The 21,102-nt window shown below is 43.1% G+C and overlaps 1 protein-coding gene across 1 annotated transcript in view; it reads left to right on the top strand.

The window, feature by feature from the left end:
* LOC145352426 (exportin-1-like) overlaps positions 1–13,226 on the top strand; it is a 73,384-nt gene extending 60,158 nt beyond the window's left edge. Inside the window, exons 21-25 of the mRNA XM_080202274.1 lie at positions 1,073–1,241; positions 1,912–2,046; positions 3,178–3,340; positions 6,752–6,848; positions 8,672–13,226. Of these exons, the coding sequence (XP_080058400.1) occupies positions 1,073–1,241; positions 1,912–2,046; positions 3,178–3,340; positions 6,752–6,848; positions 8,672–8,818 (711 nt within the window). The 3' untranslated portion in view covers positions 8,819–13,226. The remainder of the gene's footprint in view (positions 1–1,072; positions 1,242–1,911; positions 2,047–3,177; positions 3,341–6,751; positions 6,849–8,671) is intronic.
* The last annotated feature ends 7,876 nt before the right edge of the window (positions 13,227–21,102 follow it).

Below are 21,102 nucleotides of genomic sequence, written 5' to 3'. Positions count from 1 at the left end.
ATATTCAGTGGCCCTGCTTCCAGCACCTTCTGAGGCTGAGTTCCAAAGTCTCACAACCCTCCTGAGAGAATTTCTTCTCCTCAGTCCTAAAAGGGCAACCCTTAATTTCAAAACTGCACCCTTGAGTTCAGGACTTGCTGCAGTGCTGCTGAAGATTTAAGACTGTTTAGTCTTCCCTGGGCAGTTAAAAGCAAATGCTGTTTCTTTTTAAGAAACAGACTTGGCAGGTCTGCCAGCATCTGTGGAGAGAGGAACTGAGTTAATGTCTTGAGTCCATCATGACTCCTGTTCATTGCCTCCCCCTTCTGTTGAGGGGGAGGTAATGGCCTAGTGGTATTATCACTAGACGTTTAATCTAGGAAACTCAGCTAATGTTCAGGGGACCCAGGTTCGAATCCCGCCACGGCAGAGGGTGGAATTTGAATTCGGTTAAAAAAAATCTGAAATTGAGAATCTAATGATGACCATGAAACCATTGTCAGAAAAACCCATCTGGTTCACTAATGTCCTTTAGGGAAGTGTAGGTTTGGCCTACCTGTGGCTCCAGACCCACAGCGATGTGGTTGATTTCTCAGCTTTCCTCCAAGGGCAAGTAGGGATGGGCAATAAATGCTGGCCAGCCCATGTCACACAAAAGAACAATAAAAATACCCTCTTCGCCTCACCAGTCCATTCCTAACATTGACCACTCTCCAGTGCTAAGGTGGTCTTCATCCTTGCTCCTTTGTATTTGGAAGCTCAACATCTCTCACATTTATCTATACAATTTTAGGATCTTAGTATTGTTCTCAAGATCAAAAACTTGTGTACCACCAGAGTACCTGGCTCTATACTGAGCGTAAGATCGGATTTGCAGTTCTGTGGTCCGCCAGCTATTTCCGTTAGTCCAACATATTTTTTGCGCTCAGAAATCCAAAGTTCAGATTTTAATTAACAGGAACAGGGGTACCGAGAGGTCTGATTTTTAAATCTTAAAATTGTGGTGATATTATTTTGCCACTTGCAGGCTGTAAACAGAGATTTAAATTGTCTAAGTTTTTGAGAATTTAATTATTTTTGTCTTCCTCTCTAGGATTTTGAGGAGTACCCAGAGCACAGGACTAACTTCTTTCTGCTTCTTCAAGCAGTCAATAGTCATTGTTTCCCTGCCTTCCTGAACATACCTCCAGCTCAGTTCAAATTGGTCCTTGATTCCATTATCTGGGCTTTCAAACACACCATGAGGAACGTGGCTGACACAGGTATGTTGTGGTTCTCCTTCCCCTGCCCCAAAATACTGTGTGGCCTCTCCTGTAGTCTAGCTTTTTTAAAGAATTTGTTGTACAATACAGGCTATTTGGCCCTAACTAGCCCATTCTCATGTTTGAGCTTCATGTGAGCCTCCTCCCACATTACCCTCGCATTAATTTAAAGTTTATTAGTGTCACAAGTTGGTTTGCAATAACACTGCAACGAAGATACTGTAAAAATTGCCTAGTCGCCACATTCTGGCGCCTGTTCGGGCACACTGACGGAGAATTTAGCATAGCCAATCTATCTAACCAGCACATCTTTTGGACTGTGGGAGGAAACTGGAGGAAACCCACGCAGACGTGGGGAGAATGTGCAAACTCCGCACAGACAGTGACCCAACCTGGGTATCTGGTGCTGAGGCAGCAATGCTAACCACTGTACCACCGTGCTGCCCTATCTGCAAATCCTGATGTTCCTGATCATTGTCCAATTTATCTGACCTTCCCCTTGAAGGTTATTTGCCACAACTCCTTGTGTGGGAAGCTCCACATTCTAATTGCTGCTTTGGATAATGAAGTTTCTGAATTCCTCGTAAGACCACCCCTAGCAAATCAAATAGGTCTCCTCACAGGTTTTGGACTGCATTAGTGTTTAACTGGATTGTGTGTGTGCTTGCAGGGTTGTCTATTCTTTATACTCTGCTGCAGAACGTAGCACACGAAGAGGCAGCTGCCCAGAGCTTTTACCAAACCTATTTCTGTGACATCCTCCAACACATATTCTCAGTGGTGACAGATACTTCACACACTGCTGGTAAGTCGGACTTCTGTTTCTTTTTCCCTTCTCTGGTCTTTTGTTTGTCTCTCCTTCAACCCCATGCATAAAGTACTGACCAGGAAGGTGACATGGTGCATTTTCACTCCTGGACCTGATCTGATGGAATTTCCCACTGGGCGACCTGCAGCAGGAAATTCACAAGAGGGTAGGATTGGGTCTAAATGTGAATCTCTCCATGGGGCGGAGTGGGGAATACCTCCATTTAAATAGCACCTTTTGTGATCAGAGAATGTTCCCAAGTGCCAGGCTGAATACAGTACTTTTGAATTGTAATGTGGGAAATGAACTCCTGTTGCACTTAAGCGTGAAGTCTAGGCTGGCACTTTGAGTCCATAGTGGCTCAGAGTGTTATCACAGAGGCTCGGCTGAAGGTGATGGTCAGGTGATGTCAAATATCTTTATCTGATGATGAAAGAGGGGAGGATACAGGTGGAATATGTTTTATTTTAGTGTGGGTGGGTTGGTGGCACAGTGATTAAAGTTTATTTATTAGTGTGACAAGTAGGCTTACATTAACACTGCGATGAAGTTACTGTGAAAACCGGGTACACTGAGGGAAAATTTTAGCACGGCCAATACACCCAATCAGTATGTCTCTTGGACTGTGGGAGGAAACCCACACCAACATGGGGAGAATGATTCTTGGTGGAGTTTGCACATTCTCCCTGTGTCTGCGTGTGTTTCCTCTGGGAATACCTCAATTTTTAAAAAATTCATTTGTGGGACATGGGCATTGCTGGCTGGCCAGCATTTATTGCCCATCCCTTGTTGCCCTTGAAGGACAGTTGAGAGTCAGTGGCATTTCTGTGGCCCTGGAGTCACAGATAGGCCAGGCCAGGTCAATGGCACTTTTCATGATCGGAAGTACAAGTTAAATGGATTGGTCGTGTTAAATTGTCCCTTAGTGTCAGGGCGATTATCAGTGTAAATATGTGGGTTTACAGGGATAGGGTGGGATTGTTGCTGGGACTAGGTTGATGGGCCAGATGGTCTCCTTCTGCACTGTAGGGATTCTGTTCTTGTTGTCTACGACACAGTTTGAACCTGACCACACTACTCAATTGTGTTCAACTTTTTAAAAAAAAAATATGACTTCCTCCTTTCTAGGATTGACGATGCACGCTACCATCCTGGCATACATGTTCAGTTTAGTGGAGGATGGCAAGATCACCTTGTCTTTGAGTCCAGCTACTCCTAATATCAACAATCAGATCTTCGTACAGGAGTTTGTGGCCAACCTGTTGAAAACTGCCTTCCCTCATCTCCAAGAGTGAGTGCTGATCAGAGAGAGAGATGTGGTCTTTAGTTGGTCATCCATTCAAGAATGTTCTGCGCCTTAATCCCTATTCTGTGAGGAGTTAGGTAACTGTGGTTGGGAATGGAGTGGGCAGCAGAGGAGCTGGGATTCGATTCGGGCGGAAAAAAAAATTAAAAGGGTTCTACCTGCCTCCACCTATTGCAGTCCGCTGTTTTCTCTCTGTCCTCCTCTCTCATGTCTCTTTCATTTCCCTGTTCCTTGCCCCTCGTTTGGGGAAACCATGTCAAGGCCTATCCGAAGAAAAGGCTCAAAAATCAAATAATTTGGTTCATGACAATGGGACCGTATTAAGGTTGTCGGGAAGTTTTGAATGACATGTTGAGTTGTGTAGGGGTGGCTGAAGTGGTCCTGTTGTCTGTACTGTATGCAATATAAGAACATAAGAAATAGGAGCAGGAGTAGGCCATCTAGCCCTTCGAGCCTGCCCCGCCATTCAATAAGATCATGGCTGATCTATCGTGCCTCAGTTCCACATTCCCGCCCTCTCCCCATAACCCTTAATCCCCTCGCTTATCAAAAACCCATCAACCCGCGTCTTAAAAATATTTAGCGAAGCAGCCTCCACCACTTCAACGGGCAGAGAATTCCAGAGATTCACCACCCTTTGAGTGAAGAAGTTCCTCCTCAACTCCGTTCTAAACCGCCCCCCCCCCCCCCCCCCCCCCCCCCCTTTTATCTTGAGGCTGTGCCCCCTAGTCCTACTGTCCTTTCTGAGCGGGAAGAGTCTCTCCACCTCTATCCTATCCATCCCATTCATCATCTTATACGTCTCAATGAGATCTCCCCTCCTTCTAAACTCTAACGAGTACAAGCCTAATTTATTCAGCCTCTCCTCATAGCTCAACCCCCTCAACTCCGGTATCAGCCTAGTAAACCTCCTCTGCACTCCCTCCAAGGCCAAAATATCCTTGTGTAAGTACGGCGCCCAAAACTGCACACAGTACTCCAGCTGCGGCCTCACAGCCACTGCAAGACCTCCCTACTTTTATATTCAATCCCCCTCGCGATGAAGGCCAGCATCCCATTAGCCTTCCTGACCACCTGCTGCACCTGCAAGCTGGGTTTTTGCGACTCATGCACAAGGACCCCGAATATGCACTCAGTATATGCATTTAAGACACATGACCACAGAAGTTGTAACTTTTTTTAAAAAATGTATTAATTTTTAGGGCTTTGCTGGCTAGGCTAGCAATTTGTCCATCCCAAATTCCTTTCGAGAAGGTGATGGTGAGCTTCTGCCTTAAATCTCTCTTGTCATGTGGTGTAGGTATACCCACAGTGCTGTTAGGGAGGGAGTTCTAGGATTTTGACCCAGCAACCGTGAAGAAATGGCGATACATTTCAATGCAAGGATGGCGAGTGGCTTGCAGGGGAACTTCCGTGTAGTAGTGTCCCTATATATCTACTGTCCACGTCCTATATGGTAGTGGTGATAAGTTGGGAAGGTGCTGTCTAAGGAGCCTTGAGTTCCTGCAGTGCCTCTGGTGGAGGAGTGAATGTTTGGAAAAAGGGCTGCTTTGTCCTGGGTGGTGTTGAGCTTCTTGAGTATTGTTGAAACTGCACTCATCCAGGCAAGTGGAGAGTATTCCATCACACTTGCTGAATTGTAGATTGTAAACAAGCTTTTGGGAGTCGAGAGGTGGATTACTCGCCGTAGGATTCCTAGATTCTGACTTGCTGTTGTAGCCACAGTGTTTGTATAGCATGTTCAGTTTCTGGTTAATGGTAACTGGCCAGGGTGTTGATAGTAGGAGATTCAGTAATGCTATAGCCATTGAAAGTTGGTTAGATTTCTTCTTGTTGGAGATGGTTGTTGCCGAGCACTTGGCATGGCTCGAATGTTACTTGACACTTTTCAGTCCAAGCCTGAACATTGTCCACGTCTTGTTGCATTTGGCCATGGACTGCTTCAGTATCTGAGGGTTCACAAATGGTGCTGAACATTGTGCAATCAGCAGTGAACATCCCCACTTCTAACCTTGTGACAGAAAGGAGGATGGTTAGGCCTTGGACACAACCCTGAGGAACTGTAACTGGTGCAAACGTCACCATTGTCGATATGGTCATCTGATGTTTTTGACATTTCGGGGAACTGTACCCTCAATTTACATCTGCTGTCTAGACCAGAGAGAGTTGTTCTGGTCTGCAATTGAATTGAGGCAGCATTGGAGTCACCAACTAATGGAAGGAACTGTAGCCATCTCTGACAACACGCACGCGCGCGCACACACACACACACACACACATATATACATATATATATATATATATACCCATTATCTGTCTTCCTCATGTGTTCTCTTTCATTTTCATTATCTCATTCCTTTGTTCCTTTCCCTGCCCTCTCTTCCCCATTTTTTTGCTTTTCCTCTGACTCTCATTTTCTTATTCCTGTAGTCTTCCAGACTATGGCACCTACTCTTCTGTGCTCCGCTTTGCTGATTTATTTCATTTTTTTAATTGCTGTTTATCTCCTTCCTCTGAGAATGGCATGCCTGTTGACCAGCACCGTTTCATATTTCCATGCTTAATGAGATGTCTGTGTTTGCCCCACCCACTGTGACCTTTGCCTCGGTCACCACCGAATATCTGAATTTCTTCCTGAGTACTTTTTTTTTAAAGCTTGGTCAGAAGCGTTAATTATAGTAATAAAAACTGAAAATGCTGGAAAAGTGCCACACGACTCGTAGCAATTGTGGAAACAAATGAGACTTGATGTTTTGAGTTTGGTACAATGACCCTTCACAATTCTTGAGTCACACGGTCTCGACGTTAAACTTGTTTTCCCCTCTTGCCGTTGGATGCTGCCTTTTTCCAGCGTTTTCTGTTTGTTTTCCATCTCCAGCATCCACTGATTTTTGAACAGGAACAGGCCCTTCTGTTCTCCAAGTCTCTGCCAATCAGAAAATCCTGACTAAAATAAAAAACACCTTCACTTACTTGTTCAGTATCCCTCTATTCCCTCCCTGTTCACGTACCCATCCAGATGCATATTGAATGTTGGTGATGTGCCTGCTTCCACCACCTCCTCTGGTAGCCCACTCCGCCACTCACGAAAAATCTCCCTTAAACTTTCCCCCTCACTTTGAACCTGTGCCCCCTTGTAATTGAAAATTCCACCCGGGGGGGATGGGGAAAGCCTCTGACTATCCACCCTGTCTATGCCTCCCATAATTTGTAGACCTCCATCAGGTCTCCCCTCAGCCTTCATCTTTTTCAGTTTGTTCCCTTACTTTTATTTTACCGTTAATTGTGCTTTGTGTTTTTAAGATTTTACTGTTCGTAATTGCAGGAGAAATGGAAGTGTTTATATAAAAAGAACAATGGGTTAAATGTTGCTCCTGTGTTTGCTTCCTCCTCCAGTGCTCAGATCAAAGTTTTTGTGACTGGTCTGTTCAGCCTAAACCAAGACATTCCATCTTTCAAAGAACATCTGAGAGACTTCCTTGTACAGATAAAGGTGAGAATTGACTACTGCAAGCCCTGCAGCCAATGGGGTAATGTAACAAAAACACCTCCTTGGAGCAGTTGGGTCTTGTAGCTAAGCAACGTAAAGTATTTATAAACAATGTGTTTTGTGTGATGCTTCTAGCAAATATCCAGGAGAGCTGCAACCTACTGATTCCACACTGGAATTTTTACTTCTAACACCATATGTAGCTGGCGGGGGGGGAGGGGGAGTTTGAAAGAATTAGGTGAGAATTTTGCCCCCAGATCTATTTATTGCAACCTAAAATCTCATCCATCCATTCACTTTTTTTAAAGGACTCGTGGGTGTCATCTGTGAAGTGTAAATGTGTCAGATGTTCAATCTGTATTTGCCTGAGGGGACACAACATTTAAGCTAAAGCCATGTCTTGCACAGTTGGTACACTTGGGCCTGGATATTGATTTGTTTTCTTCCTTGTATGTTTAAATTGATTTACTCAGGTTAGTGTGGGCAGATATCTGGTGGGTGCCCAGCACTGATGAACTAGCAACCCAGTGGGACTTGAGACATTGAAGGGCAAGAGGAAGGGCAACTGGGGTGGGGAAATCTCTGTCAACCTCTTTGATTCTACTGTTCTATATTTGCTTTCCGCTCACCCATTTCTCTCCCTATTTCCACCGCCCCCAAGCCAATGTTTAGTCCCTCATTGCAGATGCTAATTTAGTGTGTGTTCGTTGCCCCATGCCTTGGAAGTATCCCAATCAAAGAAGATCATGATTTTAAAATACTTGCCTTAGTTTTCAGATCCCTTTTGGCCCACCCCATCTCTGTAATCTCTCATGCTCTAAGGTAACTCCGCTCCTTCAATTCTGGCCTCATTAAGCATCCCTGGTTATAGTGGCTCCACCACTGTTGGTGAAACCTTCATTGTCTGGCAATGGCTTGGTGTCACTTTGTTTTATAAAGCTCCTGTGATGAGCCCTGAAGTGTTTCATTTTGTTAAAAGGTGGTATATAAATAGTACAAGTTTCACTTTCTGAGAGGCCTCGCTGACTGTCATTGTCATTGATTATTGAATTGTTACAGTGCTTCAGTATCCCTTGCCATGTCTGGCACCTAACATTAGGAGTCTGTGAGGAGAGAGTATAGATGGGAGGGAGTGTTGTGAGCTGGACCAGTGTTTATTGCATGCAGATCCCTAACTGTCCTTCAGGGGGCAATGCTGTGGATCTGGAGCCACAGGTAGGCCAGATCAAGCAAGGGTGGCCGATTCCCTTCTCTAAAGAACATGAGTGAACCACTCTGACGATGGTTTCTTGATTGCCATCAGACCTTTTAAAGTTGAAGTTTATTTGTCACAAGTTGACTTAAGTTAACACTAATGAAATTACTGTGAAAATCCTTGAGTCGCCAACTTTGGCACCTGTTTGGGTATACTGAAGGAGAATTTAGCACAGCCAGTGCACCCTAACCAGCACAGTCTTTCGGACTGTGGGAGGAAATCAGAACACCTGGAGGAGACCCACACAGATATGGGGAGAAATCCGCAGAGACAGTGACCCAAGCTGGGAATCGAACCCGGGTCCCTGGTGCTGTGAGGCAGCAGTACTAACCACAGTGCCACTGTGCTGCCTATTAATTAAAGATTACTTTTTTCATTTGAATTCCAATTTCACCATCTGTCTTGAAACCCAGGACCCCGGATTGCCCTGGATCTCCTAGTCCAGCCACTGTGCCATTGCCAATGCGTCCTCATCCACCGCAGCACCTACCTTTTTTTTAGGGTCTGATTCTCGAGTTTTCATTGCAGCGGCGACTGTGCTGACCTTTCCTTTTCCATCCCCTTTTATAAGGAATTTGGCGGCGAGGACACTTCAGACCTTTTCCTGGAGGAGAGAGAAACAGCCCTGCGCCAGGCTCAGGAAGAGAAGAGAAAGCTTCAGATGACTGTTCCTGGGATTTTGAACCCCCACGAAATAGCGGAAGAAATGTGTGACTGAGCGAACCACGTGTTACCAGAAGGAAGGGGGCGGAGGCAAGAGAGAAGTGAATGAGGAAAGGACAGCGAGTGAATGGGTGTGAAAGGGATAGTGATTGGAAAAAATCCTTCATTGGTCCAACGTGACGGGACTTTTTAAAATTGATATTCCAGTTTTGTTGCCATTGGTTGAGAGAGGAGTTTTTTTATTGTAAAAAAACTTCATTATTTTTTTTCTCCCTGGGTTGAAATTGTATTTATGAATTGTGAACATGTTAACCGTTAAACTCTGCAGCCATTGTTCCTTATTTGGGCAGTGTGGTGGTGTTGTCCAGCTTGAGCTATTTCAACAATTTAAATTATATTGGAGAACTTTCGACGCATTCTAGAGTTTGGTTTTATATTAAATCTAGCCTGGTTGGCTTCACAAACATGGTCTCTTCAGAATGCTTTTAAGTCGCAGTGTCTTGCAAAGTGGGGGGAGACACAATCTCACGGAACTAGGAGAAGCATTTTAAAACTGAGGGGGTGGGGAAAGATGTCTGTCTTTCACAGGTGCTGCGAGAATGGTTTTTGAAATCCAGTTGGTTGTGCAATGATTGTGTTGGCATTACTGACTGAACGTGTGGGTATTCTGGGTGGATGGTGGGTGTGGGGGAATGAGTGTCAACTCTTTTTTTCCTTCTTGACAATCCGATCGCGCTGATGATCCACACTCTATGAAATTCTCTACACGCGGTGTTAAGCCGCAAACGGCTCCCCTCGTTCCCGGTCTCTCGGCGGAGTCCGCTGCCACTCGGGTGTTGTGCGGAGATGTGAAAGGAGGCAGGTTGGATGGTTGGGAACGGCTGCTTACGGTTCGCTGGTACGAAAACATTGGGCAGCATAGGAGATTTAGAAAGTCTTGAGTGTTAACCCTCCAGTTTTCAAAAGGACGTTTTTTTTTTAATGCCGGATATATGTGTGGTCTTGCTGTGTGTGTGCGTGTTGTAATTAGGGCTCATATCAATTTGGCTATCAGGGAAGACACGAGTCCAGTTGTGTGATGAATGGGTGTAAACGGTTTTTGTCTTGTAGCAAGCCTTACGGTCTTGCATTCAGTGCTTTATAGCAGATCCTCTAAAGCGCAATGTTTGCTTTCTTTGCCATCTCTTCCCCCCCCAGCCACTACCATTCCTCCACACAACCAGAGCTCCGTGTTTGTACAGACTTAACATGCAAGAAAGCCACAGATCGTAAATATTTTGAGTAAAGATTTTCAGCCGAGTGACGTGACTGTTCTTCACCCCTCTTCTTCCTCTACTGACCCTGCCCCACTCCCTCCACGTGCGTGTGTGTCTGCACCCTCCCCAGAAAAACTCATTTTGTCCCAATCTGTTCGAACCGTTCATGTAACTTCACTTTGCTAATCAGGTTTTTTCGAACCCCAATGTATGGAGTTCAAGATCGATGGGTTCAATTACCGTTTGTTTTGGAAGGGGAGCAGAGTCTAGTGGTTCTAGCAAACTGCTGTGGTTGCTAGTTACCAAGCAATGAGGCTTGCTAGAAAGAGAGAATAAACATCTGGATTAGAATGACTGGCTGCTTATTCAGCTAGTTCACTTTCCCTGTTCTGCAATCTTCATGTTGTACTAATGGATTAATGAAGATAAAGGGTCATAGAGGAGTGGATAGGGGAGATTTGGGCTGCCCCACTGTGGCTGCATGGGAAGCAAAGATTTATTACCCAATTGGATGATGTTTGACTGTTAGTGAAACAGCCTTTTTACCCCAACCTATTATCTCAGCTAGACCGAAGAAAGAACAGAATAAAACAATTTTTAATGTCCCGATGGTTATTCTCCCAGCAGAAGATTGAACTTCAATTCCTGAAAACTTGAGACTAATCCTGAAGGGTTGGCAACCATAAGACCGATATAAATGATTTTATTGTCCTCGCAGGTCACACACATCCCACCACTATTTCATTGTAATCAATACAGCCAGTCGCTCTGCTTTGTTTAGTATAGTTGCCCCTTTCATTCCTTCAGCTTCAGCCCCCAAACAGTAACTAAAAGGGAGACTCCGAATGGTATCTGATACCCCTCACTTTGATTTTAAACTTTAATTGAATGTTAAGGCGTGATTGACTTGATGCGGGTAGTAGACAGGAGGACAGTCTTGTGCTTTGAGCGAGCCGGGGTGGCACAGTGGTTAGCACTGCTGCCTCGGCGCCAGGGACCTGGGTTCAGTTCCTGGCTTGGGTCACTGTCTGTGTGGAGTTTGCATGTTCTCCCTTTGTTTGTGTGGTTTTCCTCCCGGGTGCTCCGATTTCCTCCCACACTCCAAAGATGGCCATGCTAAACTGCCCCTGAGTGTCAGGGGACCGGTATGGTAAATATGTAGGGTTATGGGGATAGGGCCTGGGTGGGATTGTGGTCAGTGCTGACTCGATGGGCCGAATGGCCTCCTTCTGTGCTGTAGGACTCTGGTTCTATGATCCAAATGTAACCTGAGCAGCTCATGCAATACTCTGAACTCACTCAAAACGTGTGGAACCAACTCCTGATATTACGGGAATTAATATAAATGCGAGCTATTTGGGGAGGCTGTTGCCTGACTGATTTATTATTATTCTCCTGTTTTTCACCCATCCCTGCTGTCCCATTTTTCACCACCCACCATCTCCTATGACGTTGGGATGTTTTGCGTGAAGCACATTTTCACTGTCTATTACAACATATTTCGACTGTTGTCTTGGGAGCTTTACCACACCATTGCTTGGTACAGAATGAAAGCAATGCACTTTTAACGTATTGTTTTAAAGTATTCGGTGGGATTTCTATATGTGTGGCTGAGTGTGGTTGGTCGATCTGACTTTTGCAAGTCCAGTATCCTTGCCTGTTGGGAAGAAGGAAAGAAAATGACTTGTCGCTGGTTTTAACTTTGAGTTGCTAAGAAAGCATTTTCACATTAAGCACATGTACCATTTCCACACAAGTTTTAATCCAATTTTACCTGTTTTTTGCCCTGGAATTTCTAGAGGAGAGTTTGATTGTGATTATGCAATGACGTAGACACTATTTTGTCTTTTTTAGTACCTTTTTTTTGTTTTGTGAATAAACCTTTTATAATCTCTGATTATTTGGGCAATCGATTGGGATATGGCTTTTGGTTTTCTACAAGGCCTGCCCAAATGCTGGATGCGTTTTTAAAAATATTTTAAAGGACCCCCCCCCCCCCCCCATTTCCCCATATCCTGTCTCGATCCAAGCTGTGGATCTTGTGTATACAACAAGTCACAGAGAAACATGAGCTCCCTTTTGGTTTCATTTGCAATATGTTGTACACATGCACACAGCGCAGTGGTGTTGCAAACTTTGTGTGTGTGTGTGTCATTTGTCTGTGTAGTGCTTTGAGCCGATAATTATGGACTATTGTCTTTTCAGTACCTGTACAGAGAGTCTTGTTTAAGAATCTGTGTAATTTAACTTTATTACACCTGTATTAGAAATGTTTTATTTGGCAGAATTATAGTAGGAGATTGCAAATAACCCGCAAACTTTCTGCTATAAGTCAAATACCTCCCTCAATTTATTACAAAAAAACTGTACAGTTTGTAATTATGATACCTAGCGTAGAAATGTTTTTGATAAGATTAGATGACGGTTACTGTTTTTTTTTGCGTCGTGCAGTGTATCTTATACTTTTGTTTTAAAACTGACTTATACTCAAACCTGTGATCACCCGATTGTATGTTTAGCCGCTCTTTTGTTTTTGAATTATTCATTTTTCCTCCGTGAGGAGCTGCCTAAATACAAAAGGACCTCAAATGTTTTTTAAACTTTTTTTTTAAATAGTGGTTGACTTTCAGATGGGTGTGTGGGGTTGTGTGTGACTTTTTTTTAACGTGCACTTAGGTTTTTTCTAACACCAAAATATTATCACAAGTGCTGTGATTTTTCTTTATGATGTTGTCATTTTCAGCATACGTGGATTTGCATTATTCATTTTACCAGCCTTTCGTGCTTCTGCAGTATATGTTAGATAAGTCTTGACTGGTGTTTGGTCATATCTGAGGGGAGGGGTGAGGGGGCTTGAAGAATTTAGGGGAAAACTGGCAGAATTCTCTGTTTTGTTTTTCTTTAGTCGATTAAAGTGGTTGCAGCCTCCAGGAGGACTGAGTAAAATGTACTTGTGCTCTGACCAATCTATAGCCCGTAGTTTGAGAATGAGGTAGAGAATGCGCACTGGGGTATGGGGAACCTCCTCATACTGATTTGAAAAACTGGCAGAATTCTGTGATTTTATTTTTCCTTTTGGGAACATTTTGGACAAGTGGGATGTGGGGAGAGTGCAAGTTGTATTTTACATATTTTAAAAACAGCACAATTTTGGAAACTGGCTTTGTTGCAATGGGAGGCAGCTGAGAGATGCCACGCTTCGGGGGGGGGGAGGGAAAAAGGGCTGTAAACTCTAATGAGCTCATAAAAACATAACCAAGCTGAAGATGATTTAGTTTTTCCAACTTAACATATGAGAATAAAGAGAACGTTTGTATCTAAAACCTGTGATCGTCCCAAATATCAATCTTAAACTTTTAATGAATTTGGACACCTAGGGCCCTCTCATTTTAAAACAAAAATGAGTTAATCAGTTATCAAATGGATGGTGAGTCACCTGATGAAGGAGCAGCGCTCCGAAAGCTCGTGATGCCAAATAAACCTGTTGGACTTTAACCTGATGTTGAGACTACTTACTGTGCCCATCCCAGTCCAACACCGACAACTCCACATAAAAGGATTACAGACTTTTTGCTTCCTTTGGAAGTCAATCACATTTGCCCTGCTGTTATCATCCAAATTGCAGAAATTTAGAGGTGACCATTTGGCTTATTATCAATACTAGCTTGGTCAGCAGTGTTAACAATCCCTTTAATTCCCATCTCCATGTGACCAGAGTTTTTATAAATAGGACCCTGAAAGATTTATTTGTTGTGGTGATGATTCACCAGTGTGTTGTAACGCTGTAACCTAAAGAATTTAACATCTGTTATTCGAAAGAGACATGTCACTGAAATTCTTTCTTGGGCTCAGCAGGCCGAACACAAGAATGTCAAAATTGGCCACATTTCAGCATTGATTTGCCAACTAATCAACACCCTTATCTCCTGTCGTGAAAATTTGTTGTGGTTGTCTGAAGCCCGGCTTTCTTGTGTTTGTCCCGATGAGTGCAAGATGAAAAGCTTCAACAACACGCCTCTCTTCTCAAGAATGTTCAAATTCTGTGCTGCCAAGTGACAACTTAACCTTTCCTTCACCCCAAGAAGTGTTATTGCCTTGGAACACACTGGCCTATGCATCTTGCAGTTACGTATAGATGTACAAATTCCACGTTACTCTTCAATGGATGTTTTGACTCCTGTTTGTATGGGGTAGAACTTTTACCGATACAGAAAAATTACCTTGATTACTTTCGCTACTGTATTCAAAACAGTCTTTTCATCTCTATGTTTCATCTTGCTGCAGCTTTGATATCAAGAGGCTGTTTTTGACTGTACAGTCTTACAGGAGCAGACTGTAACCAAAATGGATGGGTAAAGATTTTATTAAGTCAATTATTGGAAAAGATGCAAGCAAATTACTGCGGAAACTGGAATCTGAAACCACAAGAGAGAACGCTGGAAAATCTCAGCAGATCTGGCAGCATCTGTAAGGAGAGAAAAGAGCTGATCTTTCAAGCCCAGTTGAAACCTTTATCAAAGCTGACAAAGAATCATTTGGACTCCCCGTCAGCTCTTTTTTTCTCTCCTTACGGATGCTGCCAGATCTGCTGAGGCTTTCCAGCAGTTTTTCTTTTGGTTATTGGAAAAGATGTATCTAACTTTTTAAGTATCCAGTTTTGTTTTTAAATGTTAGTGGTTGAGAATAGATATCTTTTGTTATCCAGTAGTATTCTAGATGGATGTGAGATTATGCGTGTGGTTATCCAGTGTTGAAATAAGCCATCCTTTCACACAGCAGCTGTGCACATCATTGTGGCCTTTGCCAGCTTGTGTTAAGTAACGTAATGAGGATGTGGCCCCCTCCCAACCCCCCCGTCCACTGGCAAGATGTAGCAACCCCTCCCTCCAACTTCGAGACCATCCCTGGGGAGGGTTAGGGAAGCTAAATGGTCACTCCTCGTAAGACTCGGCATCTGTATCAATAAATGTGTTGAGACCGATTAAACACAACTGGTAACGTCCACGGGATGACACTTACTGATGCATGTTGTGTGCTGTTTAGTTTTGCTGGTGGAAAGGTGGGCGTGAAGCCTCTCATCAAATGAGAAAATCCAGCCGTTTAATTCCAGAAACTTCCTGCACTCCTGTAGAAATCTGCAGGAACTGAATTTCATATGAATGGTATTGTTTCGATTTGGAATTGTGCCAGTTAGTTGTCATTTAGTAGCAATGAAAGTAATAGCATAAAATAGTTCAGTTTGGTGCTGAGTGTAATTGGTGTTTTGTGTTTCGGGTGTTTTTTTGGTTAAGAGACTATGAATTAGTTACAGTTCTGTACCCTTTGTGACCTTGATTCTAAAGAGCAAAATGTGGATGAATTCCAGCCACAACACCCATGTCCCATGAAGGAATAATTTGTGATGATTTCATACCTTGTGGGTAATTGGAAAACCCACATGTTTAGCTTGAGACTATTTTTATTTTGCCCTTCTCCACTGTCCTGGGTAAAATTGAAAGGTAAAGTGGGCCATAGACCTAGCTGTTGGTACTGACTGGTGATGATGATTTCACCTGAGGATCACCAAAGCTCAGGTGAGGGTCAAGGTTGAGAAGGTGGAGTCTTTGTGAATAACCTCACCAGTATGGGAATTGAACCCGCGCTGTTGGCATTGCTAACCAGCTGTCCAGCCAACTGACCTGAACTATCCTGGGTAAATAGGACATGAATCCACTTTGCGAAGCCTTCCGTGATTACAATTCCAATGGCACTTTTGTTTTCAATGTTAATTTTATGTCGTTATGCTCTTGAACGATGAGTTTTGATGTATGTTGATTTTTGGGTTGGATTAACTGTATCAAGACTAGGCTGATGGATTGGGTCGCAGGTAAGTTGCCTGTTAGAAACAGCTTGCCACGGTTGTACACCTGAGAAGGTCCTGAACCTATGAAAGAAAATGACACGCAGAAAATTCAACATTCACGGGAGAAGCTTGCCCTTTTTGTTGACTGCTTGTCCATTTATGAAAATGTTTAAATGAGCAACAGTATTGGGATTCTGACGTGCAACTACTGAGGTTTGATGTCACAAGAAGTTTACAGCATGGAAGCAGGCCCTTTGGCCCAACTTGTCCATGCTGCCCTGGTCAAGGATCTGATCTAAAAAAAAAAGCAGAATGAGAAAAGAGAATTAGTGGTTAGCACTGTTGCTTCACAGCGCCAGGGACCTGGGTTCAGTTCTGGCCTTGGGTACTGTCTGTGTGGAGTTTGCACATTTTCCCCATGTTTACAATGGGTTTCCTCCCAGTGCTCCAGTTTCTCTCCCCCCCCCCCCCCCCCCACCCCCCCCACAGTCCAAAGATGTGCACGTTAGGTTGATTGGCCATGCTAAGTTAGTGTTGGGGGAATAGCAGGACAAATATGAAGGGTTACGGGAAGAGGACCTGGATGGGATTGTAGTCAGTGCAGACTCAGTGAACCGAATGGCCTCCTGTGTAGGATTCTGTGATTCTATCTACTCCATAACCATTCTCTCTGCTCCATAACCCTTGTGATTTTTTTAATGATGATTTGGGCTTTTTCTCATTAGCTCATTTCTCTTAATTAATCTTAAATGTTAATTACAATTATTTTCCTTCCTCATTTAAGGAAGAAGGCATAAATGGATGATCAGTCCTTGCGATACTTCCGATTTTTGATGTTTTACAGTGTTAGTTAAGGACAAATTTAGTTGCTCAAAGTAATAGTCAACATGAACAATTCTATTTGACTACTAACGTTAATAGGTGGGCTCGGGACCCTGAGGTTATTGAACTATAGAAAAAAAGCAAAATATATTAACCCCTTACCTTTTAACACATTGTCAGAGTTGGATCCAATACACTTGCATATTTTGAGCAGTGCTTTTAGACTTTAATGTGCAGAGGGACTGATTCACAAATATTATAAGTGCAAAAATTCCTAGTTTAAAGCGCGGTGGTAACGTACTGCCCAATTTTTTTAAAAAACATATCCACAACTTAGAGTTCTCCCAAATTACAAAAGAACATTCATTCTCTCTCTCTCTCTCCCTCTTCACCACCCCTTCCCAGCCTCCCCATCTTATTCCATCGGTGGTCAGCATGTACTGAAAATACTGATATCTGGACTGGATTATTGTTCTGAAAAAATAAACTCTAATTTGCAATTGAGCTTGGAAACTGTTGCTATAAGATTGTGTATGCTCGTGTGAGAGAGTGTGTGTATGTGTGTGTGTAAAAGAGAGAAATTCCTTCAATTCCCTGGTATCCTATTTGGAAACACTGAGTTAGAACAGTGGAACTTACAATGTATAGTCCTCACTGAGCTTGCTTTGATAACTGTAACCAGGATCTTTAATGCTGGTTTGTGAGAGCCTTGTCTAGATCTTTTGGAAGCAATGGCTGGCATTCTTTAATTGGAGTGCTTGATTGTACCTTTTTATGTATAAATATTCTGTCCCATATCTGGGATTAAAATATTAAAAAAACTGCCTTAAGTCAACTGCTCCTCTTGTCTTCATTTTACACCCTCCCTTCCTGAAACTGGCTGAGTGCTCTGTGGAAGTACAGCAGTACTGGGCAAGATGCAGCCCAGGCCTAAGTAATTCCCAGCTATATTTTTTTAAAAAGATTGCATTTCCGTGCTATCATTCATGTCCTTCAGTCAATGAGGAACTTTTAATGTGTGGTCACAGTTGCAGTGCACGAAAAGCAGCCGGCATTGTGCAATGTTCCACAATCAGATGGTCAACTAATCTGCTTGGTGAAGCTGTTGAAGGAAAACATTGGGACAGTAGGAAGAATGCTCCTGATCTTATTCAGTTGTTAAAATCTCATTCTGGAGGACAGACAGCTTTCATAACTAATAGAATAGAATCCCTACATTGCTGAAGAAGGCCATTTGGCCCATTGAGTCTACACCGACCACAATTCCACCCAGGCCTATCCCTGTAACCCTGTACATTTACCCTGCTTATCTCCCTAGCACTAAGGGTCAATTTATGGCTAATCAGCCGAACTAGCATGTCTATCGAACAGTGGGAGGAAATTGGAGCACCTGGAGGAAACCCACAAAGACACAAGGAGAACATGCAGACTCCACACACACTGACCCAAGCCAGGAATCCAATCTGGGTCTCTGGATTTTTAAAAATATTTTAGTATGTAGTAAGAAGTCTGACAACACCAGGTTTAAGTCCAACCGATTTAAACTGGAAGGTGATTTCCAGTGCCGTACCACAGGGTTTAGTACTAGGTCCCTCGCATTTTGTGGTAAATATCGATGACTGACTTGTCTTGAAGTTTGCAGTTAATACAAAAATTGGTTGTGTGGTTGGTGAGAGTGATGGACTACAAAGTGCTGGCAATGGCCTAGTCAAGTGGTAAGAACTGGCAACTGGAGTTCAATCCAGGGAAGACGAGGGATTATATGATAAATGGTAGGTTATTAAGAAGTGTAGAGCAAGAGTCCTGGTGCAGAGATCTGAATCTGGAAAGTAGATAAGATGGTTGAGAAGGCATACAAGATGCATGCTTTTACCAGTCGATACCCATTCCCTTTTTAATTATTTCCCACCCTCCACATCCTTTGGGTGTCCAGAATGGTGAATCATAATCATTGTGATAAATTGTTTCATAGGTTTAGCAAACTTTTATATTCTTTGCCCTCTATTATAAAGTCCTCAAACCTTGGGTTTGGTATAATTTATAGAGCCACTGTTTTACATGACATGATTGTTCATATTATGCAAATAGCTCAGCTTCTTAGAAGCTGGTCCTACACAATATTCTGACAACATCCAAAAGACTTGAAGGTGAGGTGCTGCAAACAACAACCCTTTACCCAAAAAGATCTTGACCTAAATGACATTTTCTATTGGTAAATGGTAGTCAAACCAGGAACCAATTTAAAAATGGCAAAACCCTCCCCTAAATGAGCACCAACCAATTTCAATTATTATTTCTATCTAAAAAGTCTCACAGCACCAGGTTAAAGTCCAACAGGTTTATTTGGAATCATGAGCTTTTAGAGTGCAGCTCCTTCATCAGGTGCATAAGGAAGGAGCAGTGCTTCAAAAACTTGATACTTATTAAGCCTGTTGGACTTTAATTTGGTGTTGAGACTACTTACCAGGTCACCAGGTGTCCTGAGCATTGGGTCCAACTAACAACAACCAGGTGTTCACCACAGAAACTGATGTGTCCCTGTGGCTATCGGAACCTGCTGTACCTTAAAATGTTGCAGTGGTAGCACAATGATCTCTGCCTAGCAAGAGTAGGAGCTGTTGTGATGGTTTTGAGGTTCCATTCAGTTGGCTGGTTAATGATGACAACAGTATGGGTTTGATTCACGAAGATCCTACCTTCTCACCCTCAGGCTAAGTCACCAACAATCAGCTTCCCACTCCTCAGGAGAGAGCAGCATAGAATCAGAGAGTTTGACAGCGATGGAGGCCATTCAGCCCATTGAGTCTGCACCAACCACAATCCCACCCAGGCCTTATCCCCATACATTTACTCGAACTAGTCCCCTGACACGCTAAGGGGCAATTTATCACAGCCAATCCACTTAACTTGCACATCTTTTGGACTGTGGGAGGAAACCCACTAGTCATGGGGAGACTGTGCAAATTCCATACAGCCAGTGACCTGAGCCAGGAATCAAACCCAGGTTCCCAGGTGCTGTGCAGCTGTAGCAGCTATGCTAACCACTGTGCCACCTTGGTCATCTGGCAACAGGAGAAGGAATAGTGAGGGACAGGAAATGAGACATTTAGGATGAAGCATGTGGCAGAATATTCAGAAAGAGCCAAGGCCTGTTTGAGCAGGGTTGGGATAAGGGGCCTGGTTATTGCTGAGATCAAAGATGGTCTGGAATATAATATGGCCCACAGCAAGTAAATGTCTCAATTGCCTTTTGGCAATGTCAGATCTTTGAACACCAAATAAGTCAAAAGACCTTCATATTGACCTACCGTTCTCAAAAGTATAAGAAATTGCACAACTATCTGGGTGATCCAGATTTCTTCATTGATAGCAGCAGGCCTGGGGGAAAGTAGTATACTTGCTTGCAAACACCAAGTTCACACTGAGCATTTGTCACAACATTTTGACAGCAAAACCTGGTCCAATAAGGTTAACACCACTTTGTTATTGCTGCATCAATGTCCAGCAACTCTTAGCAAGCAGCTGACAGGCTGTTAAATGGCTATATCAGAGTGGCTGTATGTATTGCAACCTTTATTACAAGAATGGTGCATTGAAGATTCTAAAGTTACCACATTCACAACACATTAAATTTGCCACTGAAAGTTTTCATGATTACAAGCATACCCTTTTACAAAAAAAACTACCTAGTTACCCCTGCTGATACTGGAAATGAACTGTTAAGAGGCTCATTCCTTCTGAGAATTAATTATTTTCCCTTCTATAGCTAACATAACATGGAATTCCTTCACTAAGTTATATTGCTGTCTATACCAGTTGGTTGCCCTGTTTACATTGGCCTCTGGGACCTAAGTTAACTTATAGTTCCAGCAACTTACTGCACTAAAATTTAAGTAAACATGCAAAGTTGATGCTGGAAAGTCCTAATTAAAGGCCCTTCGTAATAGAAAAGGTGTGGGCTTATGCTGGGGAGAGTAGGGGCAGTGAAGAGAAAGGAGGTACAGACTGGGATAGGGTAGATTAAATGACAAAAAACAAAATCATTGTATAAAAGGCAAAGGGATTTTCCACTGATGTGCCAGGGACCTAATGAGTATTTCCAGCACTTAAAGTTTATTTATCAGTCACAAGTAGGCTTACATTCACACTGCAAAGTAGTTTGTGAAAATTGTCAGATAAAGCATCCATAATACTTTGCACTTCAGTAAAAGGTAGAGGCTGCCACATTGAAAATTAAATCAGTCTAGATAAAAGTTACTTTTAGAATGCTTTCATGTGAACATCTGTTTGATTGGTCCATGGTCAAAGGTCTGATCTGTAGCCCTATTTTAACCAATTTGATCTAGATTCAGTCAGACATTTATCCTCAATCTTTAAAATCTTAAAATTGTGACGATTAGTCATTGCTCCTGTTTCCAC

The sequence above is a fragment of the Carcharhinus amblyrhynchos genome, chromosome 14 (genome assembly GCF_965287045.1).
Source record: "Carcharhinus amblyrhynchos chromosome 14, sCarAmb.v2.hapA, whole genome shotgun sequence".
Taxonomy (NCBI): domain Eukaryota; kingdom Metazoa; phylum Chordata; class Chondrichthyes; order Carcharhiniformes; family Carcharhinidae; genus Carcharhinus; species Carcharhinus amblyrhynchos.
This window is presented reverse-complemented; position numbering and strand designations above follow the sequence as displayed.